At 40.1% G+C, this 17,088-nt stretch overlaps 1 protein-coding gene across 4 annotated transcripts in view; it reads right to left on the minus strand.

The window, feature by feature from the left end:
- ASPH (aspartate beta-hydroxylase) overlaps positions 1-2,116 on the minus strand; it is a 109,171-nt gene extending 107,055 nt beyond the window's left edge. For 2 of the 4 annotated variants that reach the window (XM_088175445.1, XM_088175450.1), the window contains exon 1: positions 1,911-2,089. In XM_088175445.1, the coding sequence (XP_088031571.1) occupies positions 1,911-1,971 (61 nt within the window). In that variant the 5' untranslated portion in view covers positions 1,972-2,089. Of the gene's footprint in view, positions 1-1,910 lie in introns of all 4 variants that reach the window. The other 2 variants (XM_088175463.1, XM_088175467.1) reach the window with 2 other exon arrangements.
- Between the last annotated feature and the right edge of the window lie 14,972 nt (positions 2,117-17,088).

The following is a 17,088-nucleotide window of genomic DNA, read 5'->3' on the forward strand; positions in this document are numbered from 1 at the left end:
GATTGCTGATGCTGGCATTGTCTTGAGTGCACAGATTTGTAAATAAGCTGTTAGCCTCAGTGGTTCAAGCTGCAAGCAAGGCCTTGGCAAGAAGCCACATCCTCTCTCAAGAATTGCTGCGAAAGTGAATGCTTCTATCAAGAAAAAACTGCCTCAGACTTGAGGTTTTCATACGTCACAGTCTCAATTACTTGCCATCTCAAAATCATTTCCTCATCTCATTTTCACATCCCTTGACTATGGAAAGCTTACTGGCTGCTGTGAGCACTCTGCTCCTCCAGCTGTTCCTTTATGCAGACAGGAGTTACCATCCCTTACCTCTTTCTGCAGCTGCAACTATGAAAACAGCACCAGCTTCACGCTGTAATTGCTATGGTTGTCTAAGGGATTCTAACTAGGAGTCTCATACACTAACAAATTTAAGAGGTCACAAGTCAGTAGAGTGCCTAACACATTACTTATATTGCTTCATCTCCTCAAAGACATCTTTTAATATAAAGAGAGAAAATTTTACTCTGATTAAAAACAAAAACCCGTGGGATACTTTTTTTATTCAATCAGAGATTCAGTTTACTGATAAATTTATTTTTCAAATATAGACAAACATGTAAAGTGATAGTTAAAATATTAACTACTATATTCAGTACTTAAAATTACAACAGAGATGCATGTTTTTAAGGCATTAAAATTGAAAATCTGTATTCAACATGCTTAATACTGGGTGATCATCACAGTCCAGTCCAAGCAAAACCTGTAATTAAGACGGACTGCACAGCATAGGTCAGCAACTGAAAAAAGGATTTAAAAAAAAAAAAAACAAAAAACAACACTTCTACAAACAATACTACCCCTAAACTCTGTTAAGCTTAAGTATATTTGAAATCTTTCCCTCTTAATTCATCATGTGATAGATAAACTAATCCTATATGGTTCAGCCTTTAATGAACACTGTTCTCGCAATTATTGCTATATTCAAAGAGGGACAACAGATCTTATTTGTGTCATCACCACATTTTATCACTGGAGCTCTGTGCACATCAAGCTCAAATCCAAAGAAGCTACAACACGTAAACCCTCAGTGTGTGGCAAAAAAAAAATAAACCTGCTTTCTCCAGTACAGTGTGCATGGATGCATAGTGACTCCAGAAGTCCAGACACTTTTCTCCCCTCTTTCAGGGGCGTACTGCTATGCTGAGAAATGCCAATGCACATTAAACTTCCCCTACACAAAATGTCCACACATAGCTTTGTCAGATTTGTCAAGGGGTTCTTTATTGGAGAGGTGTGGATCACTGCCTCATAAAAACCTCCTACTTGCATTTTCCTAAGACTCTTCCTCCTTGCCTCAATAGTTACAGAAACCATCAGCTTAGGTGCTCCATCTACAACAGATCTAATAATTTTGACCTAACCAGGTCAGTCTGAGGAGATATTCCACACCCAAGTTTGGACACGAGAATATGAAAGACTTGAGATTGGGGCACCCCGGTTCTACCTCATCTCCCGGAGGAAGAGGTCTCGGGGCTACCCACAGATGCTGAGGCCTGTCCAGCGCTGTCTCATCCCTTCTAGGGTGCTTTCGAGGGCCGCCCAGGCCCAACTTTCTCCTCCACGTGAACTCCCTGGATAGGGAACGGCGGAAACGCGAGGGACACATCCCGGCCATCGATCCCTGCGACCCCCTCCCCAGCTCCCGCAGCGCGGGAGGAACCGGCGGGGCCGGCAGGAGAGGAGGGGAGGGAAGGGCAGCAGGGCGGGGAGAAGGCGCAGCATCCCAGCGCTTTGCCTGGCGGCTGCCCCGCACCACGAGGAAGGCAGCATCGGCCCCTTCCCTTCCGCCGGCTCCAGCCGCCACTGGACCCCCCGCCCCTTCCCCGCTGAACTAGCGCCTCGTTCTCGCAGCCGCTCACCTCTCTTGGAGCCGGGACTGGGGCTGCCGCCGGTGGCTCTGGAGCTCTTGCGGGAAGCCATCGCACCTCCCGTCGGGCAGCGCAGGGGGGCGGAGCGGGAGCGCGTCGGGAGCCGCCACCGCCACCCAAGAGCTGCGTGCGGCGGGAGCGCGCCGAGGCCCCAGCAGCGCGACCCCGAGCGCTCCGCGGCCCCGCCCCCTCATCCGCCACCAGCCAATCCCGCCAGGGAGGCGGGGCGCCCCCGTCTCCGATTGGCGGAGGCCCCGCGGGTGGGCGGGGCGGGGGCCCGCCGGTTGCGCGCGCCCGCCGCGCTCCGCCGCCGCCGCCGGCCCATTCGAACGTGGCAGACGCGGGCGCGAGCTGCGGCCTCTCGCGAGGGTTCGGGCGCGCGCGCGCCGCCAGGCAGCTGAGGGAGGGAAGGCGGGGGAGGTCGGGCAGGGAAAGCTTGGAGGGCGGCAAGGCGGCATTTACATGGCGAGTCCGTCTAAAACATCCCGCCCCGTGCCTTAAACTGCGCTCCGCATCCACTTAAACGCCCAGGTTGCGGGAAACATCGTTGGTGTGTGTACATGTCAGACGGTCTAAGAGGATGGAGCTAGGCTCTTTTCGACGGTGCCAAATAGTAGGACAAGAGGCAATGCGCAGAAACTGATGCACAGGAAGTTCCACCTGAACGTGAGGAATAACTTCTTTATTGTGTTGGTGACTAAGCACTGGAACAGCTTGCCCAGAGAGGTTATGGAGCTCTGTCACCGGAGATATTCCAGAACCATCCGGACACAATCCTGTGCCGTGTCCTCCGTGCTCTGCTCCCTTCCAGCCTGACCCATTCTGTGACAGATTCTATGGAACACATTGTCAAACCTTGCACAGAGCATCTTTGCAATCGACTGAGTGAAAGGGCTTGAAGTTTGTCGCATCAGATAATGAGTTCTCCAACGAGGCTTTTTGATTGTAATTGATGTTTTAATTGACTATGATAAAATAAACTTCTTATTTTTGCGGGACTTCTGGATTCCTCTAGGTACCGATGATTCAGTTTGAGACTGGGTTACATACCAGTTTGGCATGAAGTCTGAAAGAAAAAAGCAAAACCCAGCTTTTGAGTCCTGACCATAAATACAGTGTTTCGAGTCAAAAACAATTTTGCAAATTCGAGAGCTTTGCAAGTGGATGTGTGAAGAAGAAAGTCTTTTCTCAAATCAGAGGTCAGCACTGTGTTTTGGATAGTAATGCCATGAAGCTAACCAGAAACAGAAATTTACTGAAGAGCATTAATTAGTATTTTTAAATGTAATTTGCGCTTAGATGCTTCGTCAAGTAACAGAATATCAGTGTGGGTACACTGATATCACTTCAGGCAGTAGAAATAAAAGCAACTAGTTTTGGGAACATCAAAAATAGTGAAGCCTACTTCTTGGCATCTCTCATGTGTGTTAATTGGTATCTAGTACAGTTGAGTATCTGAACTTTTCACTTGGTTATGGCACTCTACCAGAGTCTTATTTTTACATGATGTGTTAGCACTTACTATTTTTTGAGATGCTTCCCTTTTGTTTGGTGAGACTAAAGCTGCTGGACAAGTTTGAAAAGCTGCTAGGGAAGAGTAGGTGTACTCATGAATGTGTAGAATTTATTACAGAAAAGCTAACAGGATGAATTATTAACATTTCAGCAAATCGGAAAGTACAATGCAAGGAATAAATTGTCCTAAGAAAAGCACAAAAAATAATTATAATCTGGTACTGAGATTACTGAAAATACAGTAATTAGTAAAAAATGGATGTGTAAGTATATTCTTGCAAGTAGCAATTACTGTCAATTGAGACAACAGCTGTTTGTGGTTAATGTGGGACACAGTTTCCTGAAGCTATGCTACTGGAAACGGCAGTTTGATAAGAAAAGAGATACTGAGAACATTGAAGCCACTGGACAGGCTGGCACACTTAGAAGGATATTGTTATTGTTTCATTGTGACCAAACGTTTTGGCTTTAAATGGACTGTGAAATTCCCTAGTTCTGTTTACTTTGGCACACAGCTTCCAGCACTTTGTAATTGCTGTATTCAGTACCTGCTTGTACACTCTTCTGCCCAAGAAGTCTCCCTTGCAAGATTAAAATATACTCCCAGAGGTACAAGTGCTCATACAGTATTGTATGTTTATGCTGATCACCATCCTTCTGCATGATCTTGTCATTTGGAGATATCTGTCGACCTTCTATAGCATCAGGACTTTTTTCCTCCCAGTCTACAGGCAACTGTAAACTGAAGAAGAATGTTGGATAAGAGGAACTATTGTCTTCTACTGATCAGAGAACATTTTTCTAATATTTCTGCCTTATATCATACATTTAAATCTGATCATGATATATGGTTTTAGACAAAGCAGATGTTCAGATTAATTTGCAGAAAACAGCAGGCCTGATTTTCCTGCTGAGATCACCTAAGCACAGTTCATGTACAGGCTATGGCATCTGTGTTGTGCCATTGAACAAGCTTAGGACAGCTTGATACCAGTTCTTTAGAGAAAGTAACACTTGATTTGATTTAAATTTGCCAGGGCGACTGTTGCTACAAATGGTATAATGCCTTCTGATCTGAAATGTAATGAAAATTGAAGTGAATATTTAAAATGTCATTTTTGAGAAAGACAACAAAGATAAAAACCAACAGTGTGGGTAGGTGAAAGTGCATGTGAATGCCCCACCATTTTTAATCTGCTTAGTTGTTTTAGAGCTACATGTTTGGTACATTGTAAGGGTGTGCAGGAAACCACAAAAAGATAAATATCAGCTTTGTTTTTTGGAGGAAAAGAAACAGGACAGAAAAAGAATGTAACAGTTGGCTGGTAATGCAAAGGCAAAACAAATTAAAGCCGTAAAACCCATAAGTAATAAAAACAGGAGTTATAAGTAAAGGCAAGGGCTATGAGACAGACCACACAGTGGTCAGTTGGAGTCTTTCTGCTTGCATCAGGCTTTTAAAAAGAGAAAATAAAATATCCTTTCTCTTGGCAAGAATCACATTTACCCTCACTCCAAATTGTCCTAATTGATTCCTTGTTGAGACTACAGCAAAACTAAATTTAGATTATACTGCATATCATAAATCATTGTATTAAAAGAATGCCACCAATTAATGAGCCCTGCTTGGAAAATAAATGCATGTTTTTACTGTGCATTTTGTTTCCATAAATACCTTTGCATTAGTGCAGTCACAGCTGTTTTGCTGTCCTGATTCATTCAAGCACAGTGACTCTGCTGTTTGACAGAAACACATCCAAGGTGATAAGCAGAAGCAGCAATGAAACAATTACAGAAGAAGAGAATTCAGTGTCTAATCTCCTAGTTTCTGAAAGAACTTCAAGTGTATGACCTATCTTTAACAGTGAAATGGGATGCTGAGTGAAAAGTATAAATATGAAAGAATAAGTGACATCTCCTTAAAGGAACCATTAAATTAGGCCTATATTTTTCAATTCCTGTATCATAGCTGAATAAGACATTTTAAATCCCTCTTCACCTGTGCTAAAATCAGTGCTATAGTTTTCTGAGTTAGTTTCCATTCACAGTTTTTATCTGAATTTGTTATGAAGACATCTGTTATACTGCTAATAGGCTGTGACATTTCTTGTATAAAAAGTATGATAATTTAAGCTTAAAGGGTTTGTCCTTATTCTGTTGGTGTCCCTGTTACTCATATTGTTCATTCTGACAGCTGTCCATTAAATTATATATTTCTCATTAATGAGTTTGAATTGATTTTTAAGCGAAAGTCCATTCTCCAACAAGAGAGGAAACACAATTTTATGTCTTAATACCTTGCATTGAAAAGAGGTAGAGATTTCTTGGGATGGCATTAAAAATACAGTGTTGAAAACAACAAGAAAGTATAAGATTTTTTGATCCAAGACTTAGGCGTTTAGAACTTCAAAGTTTTTATTACTTAGAAAATATTTTTTCGTGCATGGTGAGTGAACTATGCACCTTGCTAGCCAGCTGGAAAAGATGTTCCCACCAGCAGTCTGTGTTTAAAAATATGCCTTTGGTAAACAAAGGGTAAAGAGGGTGATGAACAGGTTTTGCTGTTTGTTTTCTGGATTATCAAGTTGACACTTGAACTGCTGATCATTTTTCTGATTACAGGCAGGTCAAAGAATCAACATCCAGACATTTGCATTTATCAGCCAAATTATACTAACCACTTGTCAAGAAACAGATCAGATGTTTTGGGAAGAGGGGGAGAGAAGGTGAAGAGTGTCTCAGTTATCCCAGCCTAAACAACTGCATTGTCTGTGTTGGTGTTCCACTTATAACTAGTTGAATCTGCAGTAAAGTAAGGTGTTGAGTTGGTGTTGAGTTTCCTGTAATGAGTAAATGTCTCTTTTATTTATTTTTTATTTATTTTAACAGTGCTTCTATGGCAGTAGACACCTGTTATTATAATTGTGTGTTTTAATATAATCTTAGAACATTTTCTATATAGTTGGTGTTACTGACAAATAGAAGGTAGCCATTTGTTTGATAAGCATTCAGAAGGATGAATTATCCAGAATATAAGACACAAAGAACTTGAGCTAGGCAAAGCACGTCTGGTTCAGGCATAGCTAGAGCTGAAGTAAAGTTTGGTTTTAAATTGCAAAGGTAAAATGTAGGTCAAAAGCTTGTTCTTGTTGCTCTCATCTGATTTGATCGACCTCACTGAGGAGTAACTCAAATAGCATTTGGCCTTTGGATCAGTGGTGTGGCCTAGTAGTCTGGGATTTGTTACAGCATTGCTTGGATTCTGGAGGTCTTAGTGCAGATTTTGCCAGGTCTGATTCAGGTAAAATGATCCCTGTGAGTGTAATCAAAGCTGAGGATGAAGCAAACTTCTCAGAGCAAGGTTTTTCATATAGTGATTAGATTTTGCATAAACTGTGAAGATATTTAGAATTTAAGTGATGCCTTTTGTCATGTCCCCATGCACCAAGTCCATAGTAAAGTGTGGATTTGTTTCCTACAGCATGAGATGCCCAGAAGAAAAGAGTAAACAATAATTTGTGCACTTGTAACAGTTATAATGTGTATTCTTGGAAGACCATGAGAAATAAACCTTGAAATGTATTTAAACTGAAAGTCATGAGAGCAATGGATGGAGCTCAAATGATACTACACTACAGACTACAACAAACCAGTATCAGTATTACTTCAATTAACTTAGATACAAATACAATCCTCATTAGAGTGGCAACAAGAGAATGAGGCTTAATTATCCATTCCCAGCACATGCCATCATACATCCCACTGAAATTAGCAGGAAAAATAAGAGGAAGGTACTTTCCTGCCAATGTACTGCCTGCTCTTTTCAAGATATCTGAATTATTTAGCAAAAGCAGGAAAGAATCAAAAAAGTCTGTAGCCTACAATTGCATTTGGTAAAACCACTGGAGAAAAAGTAGTGATATTAAAAGAGCAATCTGAATAGCAGAAATTTCTAGTCAGAAGCTCTAGAGTTTTGTTTACTTAAAAAACAAAAACCTCTATTGGCCATAAATTAGGATTCTTAAGATTAAACAATAGATTAACAGAAATAACAATGGATTTAATAAGTTGTCCTGATGGATGATACATTTCTGTGAGTGACTTGGCAGCTTTCCAAAATCAATCTGGAATATTCTTATTAAATCAGCCATCACCAATAGCTGCTTACCCTAGATGCCGTTTCTGAACTAGTCTTGTTACTTCGCACTGTCTAATAAAGTAATTTTGTGAATTTTCCATATTAGGAAAGAAAACAAATTGTCCAAGGTGCAGCAGGATATACTGTGCCTAAATTCCTGGAGATTTGTTTCCTTTTTCTGCCCAAACTCTCTCCCACCTCTGCTTCAGTGGCGTTCCATATTCCACTGTGAATTGTGATCATCCCTGTGGATTTAGATAGTGTGTACTAAATGGCTGCCGTGCTCTGGCCAGCACATACTTGCTGATTACTCATCCTGTTGGCAAATTAAAGAACTGAGTCCTCTCTAGTGAACTTTGTATCTTCGGTTATAAATAAATAACACTCAAGTGTATTTAACATATGAAAGGTTCTGTGGCCTTGAGAGGCTTTTATGAGAGGCTTTTACATACTCGTCATTCCAGAAAAAAAATGGAGAGAATTCACTTAGCTGTATTTAGAAGAATTTTTAAACTGAAAGCACCTGCAAAAAATCGGTAAAAAATAGCTAGTATTGTTTTTAAAAAAAGCTGTAATTGATAGAGCTTGCCCTGTAGGAAGCTTTTTCAGTCCAGGCCACTTGCTTAAGGATCCCCCACAGCTAGTGTCAGTCTGGCTGTAGTAAAGGGGCAAGGCAGCAAATAAGATGATAGTATTAACTTCAAAATTGCACATTTCAGTAAACTAGAACTGATCAAATGCTAGAACTCTGTCATGTTCTTTCTTCACAAGTAATTCTGGGGGGAATAACCTGTGGTATGAGCTCTCACACCTGCAAGTTTTTCCCAGCTTCTGGAAGCTACTTCTGCCTAGGGTAAGCACACCCACATACCCAAAACGCCACAAAAAATGGGATTTCTTAGTATAAAGTCTTAGATTTATCAGTTAGTGATAGTATATCTAAACCCTCACGTGTGTTTTGCAAGGTGAAAGAATATACCTTAAGGTTGCTGTTTTCATGAAGCAAACTATTTCTATTTCTCTCTAAGCCTATTTCACTTTTCAGTGAAGAAATGTAACTTAATCATATCCTGTATTCATTAGTAAGTGACTTTTAGTAATAAAATATTCTGTGTTTTGTTCATTAATCTTCGGGGCTTGATGATGTGAGTAAGATGTGGACAGATCTGAGAGGAGTTGTTCTAAAGCTCACTGTAATTCATGACTCTCTTGAGATAGATAATGAAGTTTCTTTATATTTTCTGTCTGGCTAGCTTTTACTGCATGACCATAAATAATGTATTTGAATACTTCTTTTTTTAAAATCGTGTATTTTTAAAGCATTCTGTAATAAGCATTTTCTGCCAGCTGTAATGCTTTCATTAGATCTGCTTCAGTTTTCCACAGGTATGTGTTTCCCTCCTACTGGAGCAGAACACGTTCAAGAATGGTTCATATTGTTATTTGTTTACATATCTCCTGAGGTTTTTGATTGTTTTGTTTGGTTGTTTTTTATTCTTATTTTCCCTGTGTATTTCACTAAAATAGTTTCAGAAATTTCTATTTAAAAAATTACTGGACTGGTAAGGTTTATTTGTGGTTGCACTTAACGACAAGTAAAAGCCAGTTTTTTGTTAAACTTTTCAAACTGAAAGAGCAATTACATCATTTATTTGAAGTAGTTAGGCATGCTAACTCTTGTTTAGGTGCAGCCCAACTTAAGAAAACACTTGGCAGTACTGAACATTCAGGGCAGCAGTATATGCACTTGCTGTACTATTAATCTTGTCCTCCCTCAGTGAGAGGATTGGGATATGTATTTGGTAATCAAGGGCATAAAGTCTGTGACACTGAGATATGTGACTTCTTTTCTTTGACATGATGCAGCCAATGAAGGTCTGTTTGTAAGCAAACTGGAAGCAATGTCTTTGATTAAATACATATAATTAATATTTATTATGATAAAATATATAAATAATAAAAACTGTGTGTGTGTCTGTGTGTATGAAGCAGTCTGAACTAGGCAGGAACAAAGGCTAAGTCCAAGAGCCAATCAAGATGTGGAGTGGGAGTCAGTGGTGTTAGACTTAAATGGAGTGGGAACAGGAAGCCAGAATACCCATTTGTTAAGAGCCTATTTACATAAAGTCTCTGTGGTGCATTGAGTTGCCAGCTGCCAGTTCCATCTGGCAGGTATAAGCTAGTGTTTTCCTCTGGGGAGCAAGTAGTAGTAATTCACTTCACAATTTGGGTATCTTGTAGGTGTGGTTGTCATGATAGTGTATCCTGTAGATTATGGGGAAAGACTACTTTGCCATGGAAGTGCATTATCATTCCAATGGAAAGTTTTCTGCTTTGTGGCTATGGAAGATCAGTTACATTGAAGGGTTATCACTCATTCTTGATAATTCAGATGACTCTGAACTTCAAAATTGCTCCTATTTTCAGCTGATTAGTCAAGCTAGTCGAATTTAAGGCTAAGTCCAGGAAAGATGACATTCAAAATAGCAAATTTAAAAAAGCTAAAGAGACCTTCAGGCAGAATCTTTTAACATTACACATGCAAAAATTCCTGCATTTTTTAGGGTCTTCTGCTTTCATTCCCTTGTTTTGTGTGGAATGGAGGCAGGGTGCCAAGTTCTGTATGCTATACAGTGACAAAGAGCAGACTGGCATTCAGAGCAGGAGTGGGTCCCAGCTCCACAAACTGACAGATGCCTGTCATTGTCTGACATCTTACTTTCCACATCAAGATTAAAGTTATTGTTTCTCATCAATTAAGATACTGACTTCATTTGCCCATATGTTTCATGTTATAATAAGCACTGGTGTACCTTCTTCTATATTCTTTCTTCTTCACACACCACCCTGAAACTCTTGGCCACAAAAAAAAAAAATTAGCCCATGGAGAGGATTGGTGCACTGTAATCAATAGGATGGTACTGTTTCCTAGTACTCTTTGGTCATCCATTTGGGATCCTCTATGCTTGCTTACAGGATGTGTTTCTTTGCTGGGAGGGGGAGCCTGTCTTTTACTGTGATGGTAGAGTTCTTCTGATCTTAGCTGCTACAGCAGTATGAGTGAGAAATAGCTGAATGGAACAATGCCAGCAACAGAATCTGCCCTTTGTTGTGTTTTTTGTTTCCTATGTGAAATTCATAAGCACTGCTCCTATACTGGATTCAAGATAGTGTTATACATAGAGCTGGATCATACCAACTGTAATTCTCTTGGTTTCAGTAAACTTTACTGATTTGCCTTTGTAAATTCTTTGGCCATAGGCTTGTAGCCCTTTTATTATGTTATCTGGTTGGAACATACTTGCCTGTGACGTCTAAGATCAAACTACCATTAAATCTTCATCTTGGTTAAAGACTTTAAATTCTGATGCTTTTTTCTTAAACTTAAACTTTTTTCTTAAACTTCTTGCTTCTTGAATACTTCTTGCTTCTAATGCAAATTCAAATACCTTTTTTAGTGGTAAAATTTCCACTGATTTATATTTACAAATTATTCTTTATCTTTCTGAATTTATCAGGCTACTACATTCTTTGTAGTAAGGTATTTTACAAACTGTGCCATTATCCATTGCCAGTAGGTGGAAGGTGACTTTGTGAAGGTCCAATTACACTGCACTATGAGGCTTCACTGCAGATATACAGGAAGATAGTAATATGAACCTACAACACCTATCACAACACATTAATTGAAGTAGTGAAGTGTTGAGCCTAATGTTGTAAAGAAAATATCTTATTTCAAGAACCTGTTTGCTTTACTCATGACTGGCTACTAAAATGGCATTAATGTTAATTTAGAAAAACAGCCTGTGAACCTTTTACAAGCTGGTACATTTGGAACAAAACGTTTTATTAATGGAAAGGTATTTGGACTTTGGGATGGACCTGAGAAGGGTGGGGATGCAGGAAAAGGACAAGTGAGAAGAAGTGGCAAGTATGGTTAGGGAATTTTATGTGCTCAGGTGGGTAAACATGACCCAAACAAAATTTTAGTTGCTTAAACCCAAATGTACTTTACTAAATTGATTCAACTGTCTTTAATTTCATTTTTATAAAATCTGTGAGCCATAATGTCGGCATCGAGTGGACATTACCAGAAGGTAAGCAGAGTGTTCCTAACACTGAGAGCTTGCTCTACATGGGGAGAATGTATCCTAAGAACTAAGAAAAGGAGTAGAACACACCCACACTTGGCATTAATGCTGGCAAACATGGTGTCTCCAATATGATCTTGGGGAAGAGATGGTTGTTGTTTGAAAGGGGGAAATACTGAGATGTTAAGGGGACGTTAAGGGGAGTGTGGAAGCCAAAGAAATGGCATCTGAGAAGTTGTAGGCAGCTGGGGGGGGCCGTGGAAGTCCAATGCTGCAACTCAGAAAGCCACCAACCTTCCCAGAGAGAGTCCTGCAAAGGACTGCCTTCTAAGAGGGTCTTCTGGCAGATCCCCTATCCGCCAGATACACCTCAGCAAGCTGCAGCCTGTGGCTGCAAGTGATCAGCTCTGATCAGTGATTTCAGCTCAGTGATTTCAGCTCTACTTGCGAGGCTATCCCAGGCCAGCCCAGAGACAGAGAGACAGGAGCATTATATGGCAATTCCACAGCGATTTCTTTATTATCCAGCAGCTCTGTGAAGGGGGCCAGGGATGACAGCTCCCTCAAGAACTGGGGGAAAAGCTGGGGTTTTTATGGGAGAAAGCAAGGATGGTTCCAAGGGGGAAAGACCAATGGGTTACATAGGATTAACATGGGTGCTAAATCATGGTGGGATCACTGAAGCCTTTGGGGATAGCTCACCATGATAAGGGGGGATGTGCCCACTTAAGGAACATCTTTCCAGGAGGGTTGTGATAAGTTAATCACAGCCCATTCAAGGGACATCCCATTCTAGGGACATCCCTCCAGAGCAGGGCCATGGGCAGAGCTGTGGCAGGCCCATTGGCCTCCACAAGAAGTTCATGTGCTATGGAGCTGAGAAGAAAGGTATGTTGATGGCACTATGCTTGGTTAATCCAATCAAAAGTATTAATAAGCAGATAATTACTCTAAGGATTTGGACTTTGATGATTCTTGTGGGTCCCTCCCAACTCAGGTTATTCTCTGATTCTATGAATTAATATTCCATTAGACAAATAGACCCATCAGTGGCCATCAATGGTCTGGCTGGAGGATACTGCTATAACAGAAAGGCAAGAGTGGTAGTCACCTGTGTACTCCAGAAGTCCATGGCTTTTCTCAGCATAATTTCATATCACAAATGAGAGCAGCCTACAGCTGATGGATTAGCCCCACAACAGAGCTGAGTGTGTGTTTTGAATCCCTAATTATGTAGCTCTTCCACTTGTAGTATCCAAGTATAGACCAGCTGTTTCTCTACTTCGTAGTAGGCTGCCACTTCCATTTGGATTAATGAAAAAGAAGATAATAGAGCTGCAGTACTGTAATGCAGGGACAGAAATGAGCTGAGGGATCCCATCAGGAGAGGTGTAGGATCTTGCTCTATGTGAAAGCAGGTGAGGGTCTGAAGTTTTATTTCTGTGAGAGGGGAAATCATGTCTGCATCTCTACTGGAAGACCATTCTTGCCTGATGGGGAAAATCTGCACAGAGATGAAGTCAAACAAAAAAACTCCTTTGCGTTCCTGGAGTGTCATTCTTTAGGTGGTTCTGCCCACTTTTATCTTTGCTTTATCCCAGGATCATGTAGTCAAAGAGGTGCACCTCATAACATAATGAACAAAGTGAATGACTTTGCTGTCACCTTCACATCTTTCAATGTGGCCCACTCTAGGCTCTCTCTTTTGTTCACATCATTCAAAAGGCGGAATATAAATACCATCTTTTTGTTTGTAAAATATATAATAGCTCAGGTTCAAGCACAGTGTGTATGCAGTCCTAATGTATGAGTTTGTATGTGGTGGCTTTGTGTGTGAGCTTAAATATGTGTATACATATCTATTTATTAAAGCCTTTCTATAAAAAGACTATTGATAAAAACTTTCTCATAGAACTTCTCAAGTTTTAAAAATAATGCTAAAGGGTTTATTTTGACCTACATATGCCAAGATGTGTCTTGGAATATTTTCCATCCCATGCTAGCCTATACTGCCAAAGGAGGAACTTAGTCTTAATTCATAATTAGAATAAGAAGAGAAAGTGGCAGGTGAAGTAGTTTGGCGGTTTTTTGTTGTTTTCTTTGTTTGATTGGTTGGTGAGGTTTTTTTGTCTCTTTCTTTTCTAATATCTGTAAAATATCTGAGCTTCCTGGATTGATTGCAAAGCTGGCCCATCTGCTCACCCCTGTGACTGTGAGTAGCTGGATTTTCACTGGGGGGTGCCAGTGGTAATGTGGAGGCTCTGGGGGGTAGGAAGATCTGTTTACTTTACGTTGTTGCTGAATTATGTGATTTAATGTGAGTGTAATAAACACTCTGAGGAGTGTTTATTACCTTGTTTATGCATTATTGAAACCTGTAAAATACTATCAGTGATGCCTACAACATTGAAGGGTGGCTTTCAAATCATGTTATCTAGTAAGTATAATCAATTAAATAATGTAAAAATACATACTTGAAAGTTCAAATCAAGGAAGCTTTCCATATTTTTTATAAATTTGAATAACTTTATGATGACGAGCTTATTTGCCTGAGTGCAAAGCTATTCATTTTTATTTCGTATAACATTCTCATTTGCAGTGCCTGGTGTTCCATGAAAATAAATTGGAAGTAAAGTATTTAATGTAAATGAAATTACCTTGGAAGTCATCTGCATATTGAAATATAATATATAATAGGACTTTATTCTTTTTCACCAAAGAATCCTCTAACAGTAAAAAGATAAGAACAAGATTTAGTATACAGAATCAATTCTGTTGTGCACCTAGTCTAGAAACAATAATAAGCTTCTGCTCAAGGAAAAGGTTAAAAAACAAGTACCAAGATCTATGCTACAGAGAGCCAGCTACTCAGGACTGCACATGTGAGGAACATTCCTTTCTAATCTTTGTAGGTGATCGGGTTATGCCCTGGCATGGGACCCCGGAGTGCTCATATTACCTTTAGCTGTCTCAGCAAGTGACTATTCTTGAGTGGATGACAAATCATCCAGCCCCTTAAAAGATCTTGCAATCTATATGTGCTGTATTCATGTCATAGGGAATGTAATGATACTAATATAAATCCCTTTTATGTTAAATGGCATGGCCTTTAGTTAGATTAATTACTTCTAATTTCACAAAACAGAAATCTGTTTATATTAAGAACTTCATAATTCTCTCGAAATGCAACTTTTCTTTCCCTAGAGAGAGATATTCTTCTATTCATTATTTTTTGCTCTAGGAAAATCTTGGTATTCCACTGTCTTGATTTTTGGTCTTTGCTTCTCTCAAGCATTTGCTTATTTTAAACTAACAACCAAAAGAATGCTAAATGTTTCAAGAGGTTTGTAAATCAATATGTTCAATTCCTCTGGGCATTAGAAGCATCAGAGCTGGGAGTGAAGATTGACTGGCACCAAAGGCAAAGGGGAACAACTTACTGTGTCTAACATAATTTGCATAAATCATTCTGTTATTTGTTCCTAGTCCCACACAGTACTGTTTTCTTCCTGCTTTAGATCTTCTTGCTAAGTTAATATTTTGTAATAATGACAGCAGAAAGAGGAAATTTGTCATTTGTTTCAGTGTTAAGAGTCATCCTGACATAATAGGCAGGGAATTGTGAATTGAGATACCTTAAATGGCATTTAATTTTCACAGTAAAACCTCCAAAGTTCCAGCCAAGGTTTTTCAGTTATTTTGAGGGAAGCATCAAGAAACCAGAAAAGGCTCTCTGAATAAACAAGAGCAAGTCTAGCATTCGTGTTCCAAATGCTTTGTTTTGAGGACAAGGGAATAGATGTGGTTGATGGGATCCTATAGGCTTGGAGTGGCGTGGGGCCAGGCTGAAATAGCAGCAGTTACTGCAGCAGAGAAGGGACTTTCCTTGGCTGGCTCAGGAAGAAGAGTTGTAGTTGCCTGATGGCAATACCGAGCTGATTTGCAGGAAGAGTCATCTCCAGTGTAGCTGTGCTGCAGTACAGAGAGTTCATGCTTTCTCATACCCAAACAGGCAGCACAAACCTGAACACCACAGACCTGGCAGCAATGGCAGAGTTTGTGTCACAGAAATTAATCACGCCAAAGCACTCTGAAGAACTGTGAGACACATGTGCTGCTTGATGGAAACAGATGTGAAAAAAGAGCCAATTTGAGATAACGAAGCAGTGAACCCATGGACACAAGTCTTTTGTGGCTAAATTCTATCTCAGTAAACCTGATAGCATTAGAAATAACAGTGTGAGCATACTTCTGTTACATGGTAGATTTTGCTCCTTTTATTGAGTGTATTGCTCACAAACGTGCATATTTAATAGAAATACAACTGTGTATCTTCTTTCCTCACTCCTCTTTTTCATATGTACTATCAGATCTCAGTTCTTCAGGGGTTAGATAGGCAGAAACATGGTAAATCTAAAAAATAAACAAGCAAATCCAGATATGATGAATGCAAATGCAAGCTATGACTGGAAAAATGAGAACGCTTCATTGGCCATGGAAACCAGAGAACTTCTAGCTGAGCCAAACTGGTAGGTGTGGATAGTGAAGGTGTGGCTATACTGCTTTCAGAACATGGCTGGCCTGCATGAGGCAGTTCAGATGACTCTGCCTCCAATAATGTGGTTGAGCCACTTCCTAGATAACGTAAATAAATTCACCAGAGATGTTCTGAGCAGTTGGCTATCAAGAAAAAATATGTCTCCCTGCTCACAAAGCCTCTCCAGATTTTAGAATAGAGAAAAGGCAAACAGGGAGGTGGTTTAGTTTCTCAAACCCAGAAGCATAGGCCTGATCACCTGACTGGCCTGTATGTGCCTAGAGGTAAAAAGCACATTTGGCACAGTAGTGTTATAGAGAAGATTCAATCCCAATAGGATTGGAATAGGATAGACTTCTTAAGTGTTATTTGACCATAGCACCTGTGTTAACAAAGAGTAGCTTCCAGTTGAAGTAGCATGAAGATTTGGGGCTGCTCAGAGCTCTATAAGCAATACTCAGAAGGCTGTTGTAAATGAGAACAATTCCTAGCTCAGTGTTGATACAGCTGAGTACCAAAGAGTGATTTCTGCTTTTGTGCTAAAATAAGGCAGATGCAGTCGGGTCTCTCAAGGGAATATGAAAAGATCTATAAAAGACAGTACATAAGATCTGCACGATAATTCCTGCATATTTCTCTACTGACTCAGCCTTTGTATTTAAAATGCCTCATCTGTTTGGAGGGATCACACTTTAGTCTGAGTCTTTTTTGAGACTATTTTGAGTACCCATACTTACCAAAAAAAACAAAAATGACTAATTGTAGTCACATGTTTTGTATTAGTAAAAAGGTTTTAATTGGGTCTGTTGTATGCATAGGGATAAAAGGTCAGGGTTTTCTGAGGTATAGCTCCCTATGTGATGTTTAGATTTTAGAGTCAATTTGCAC

The sequence above is a fragment of the Sturnus vulgaris genome, chromosome 1, assembly GCF_052056855.1.
Source record: "Sturnus vulgaris isolate bStuVul1 chromosome 1, bStuVul1.hap1, whole genome shotgun sequence".
In the NCBI taxonomy this organism is placed as follows: domain Eukaryota; kingdom Metazoa; phylum Chordata; class Aves; order Passeriformes; family Sturnidae; genus Sturnus; species Sturnus vulgaris.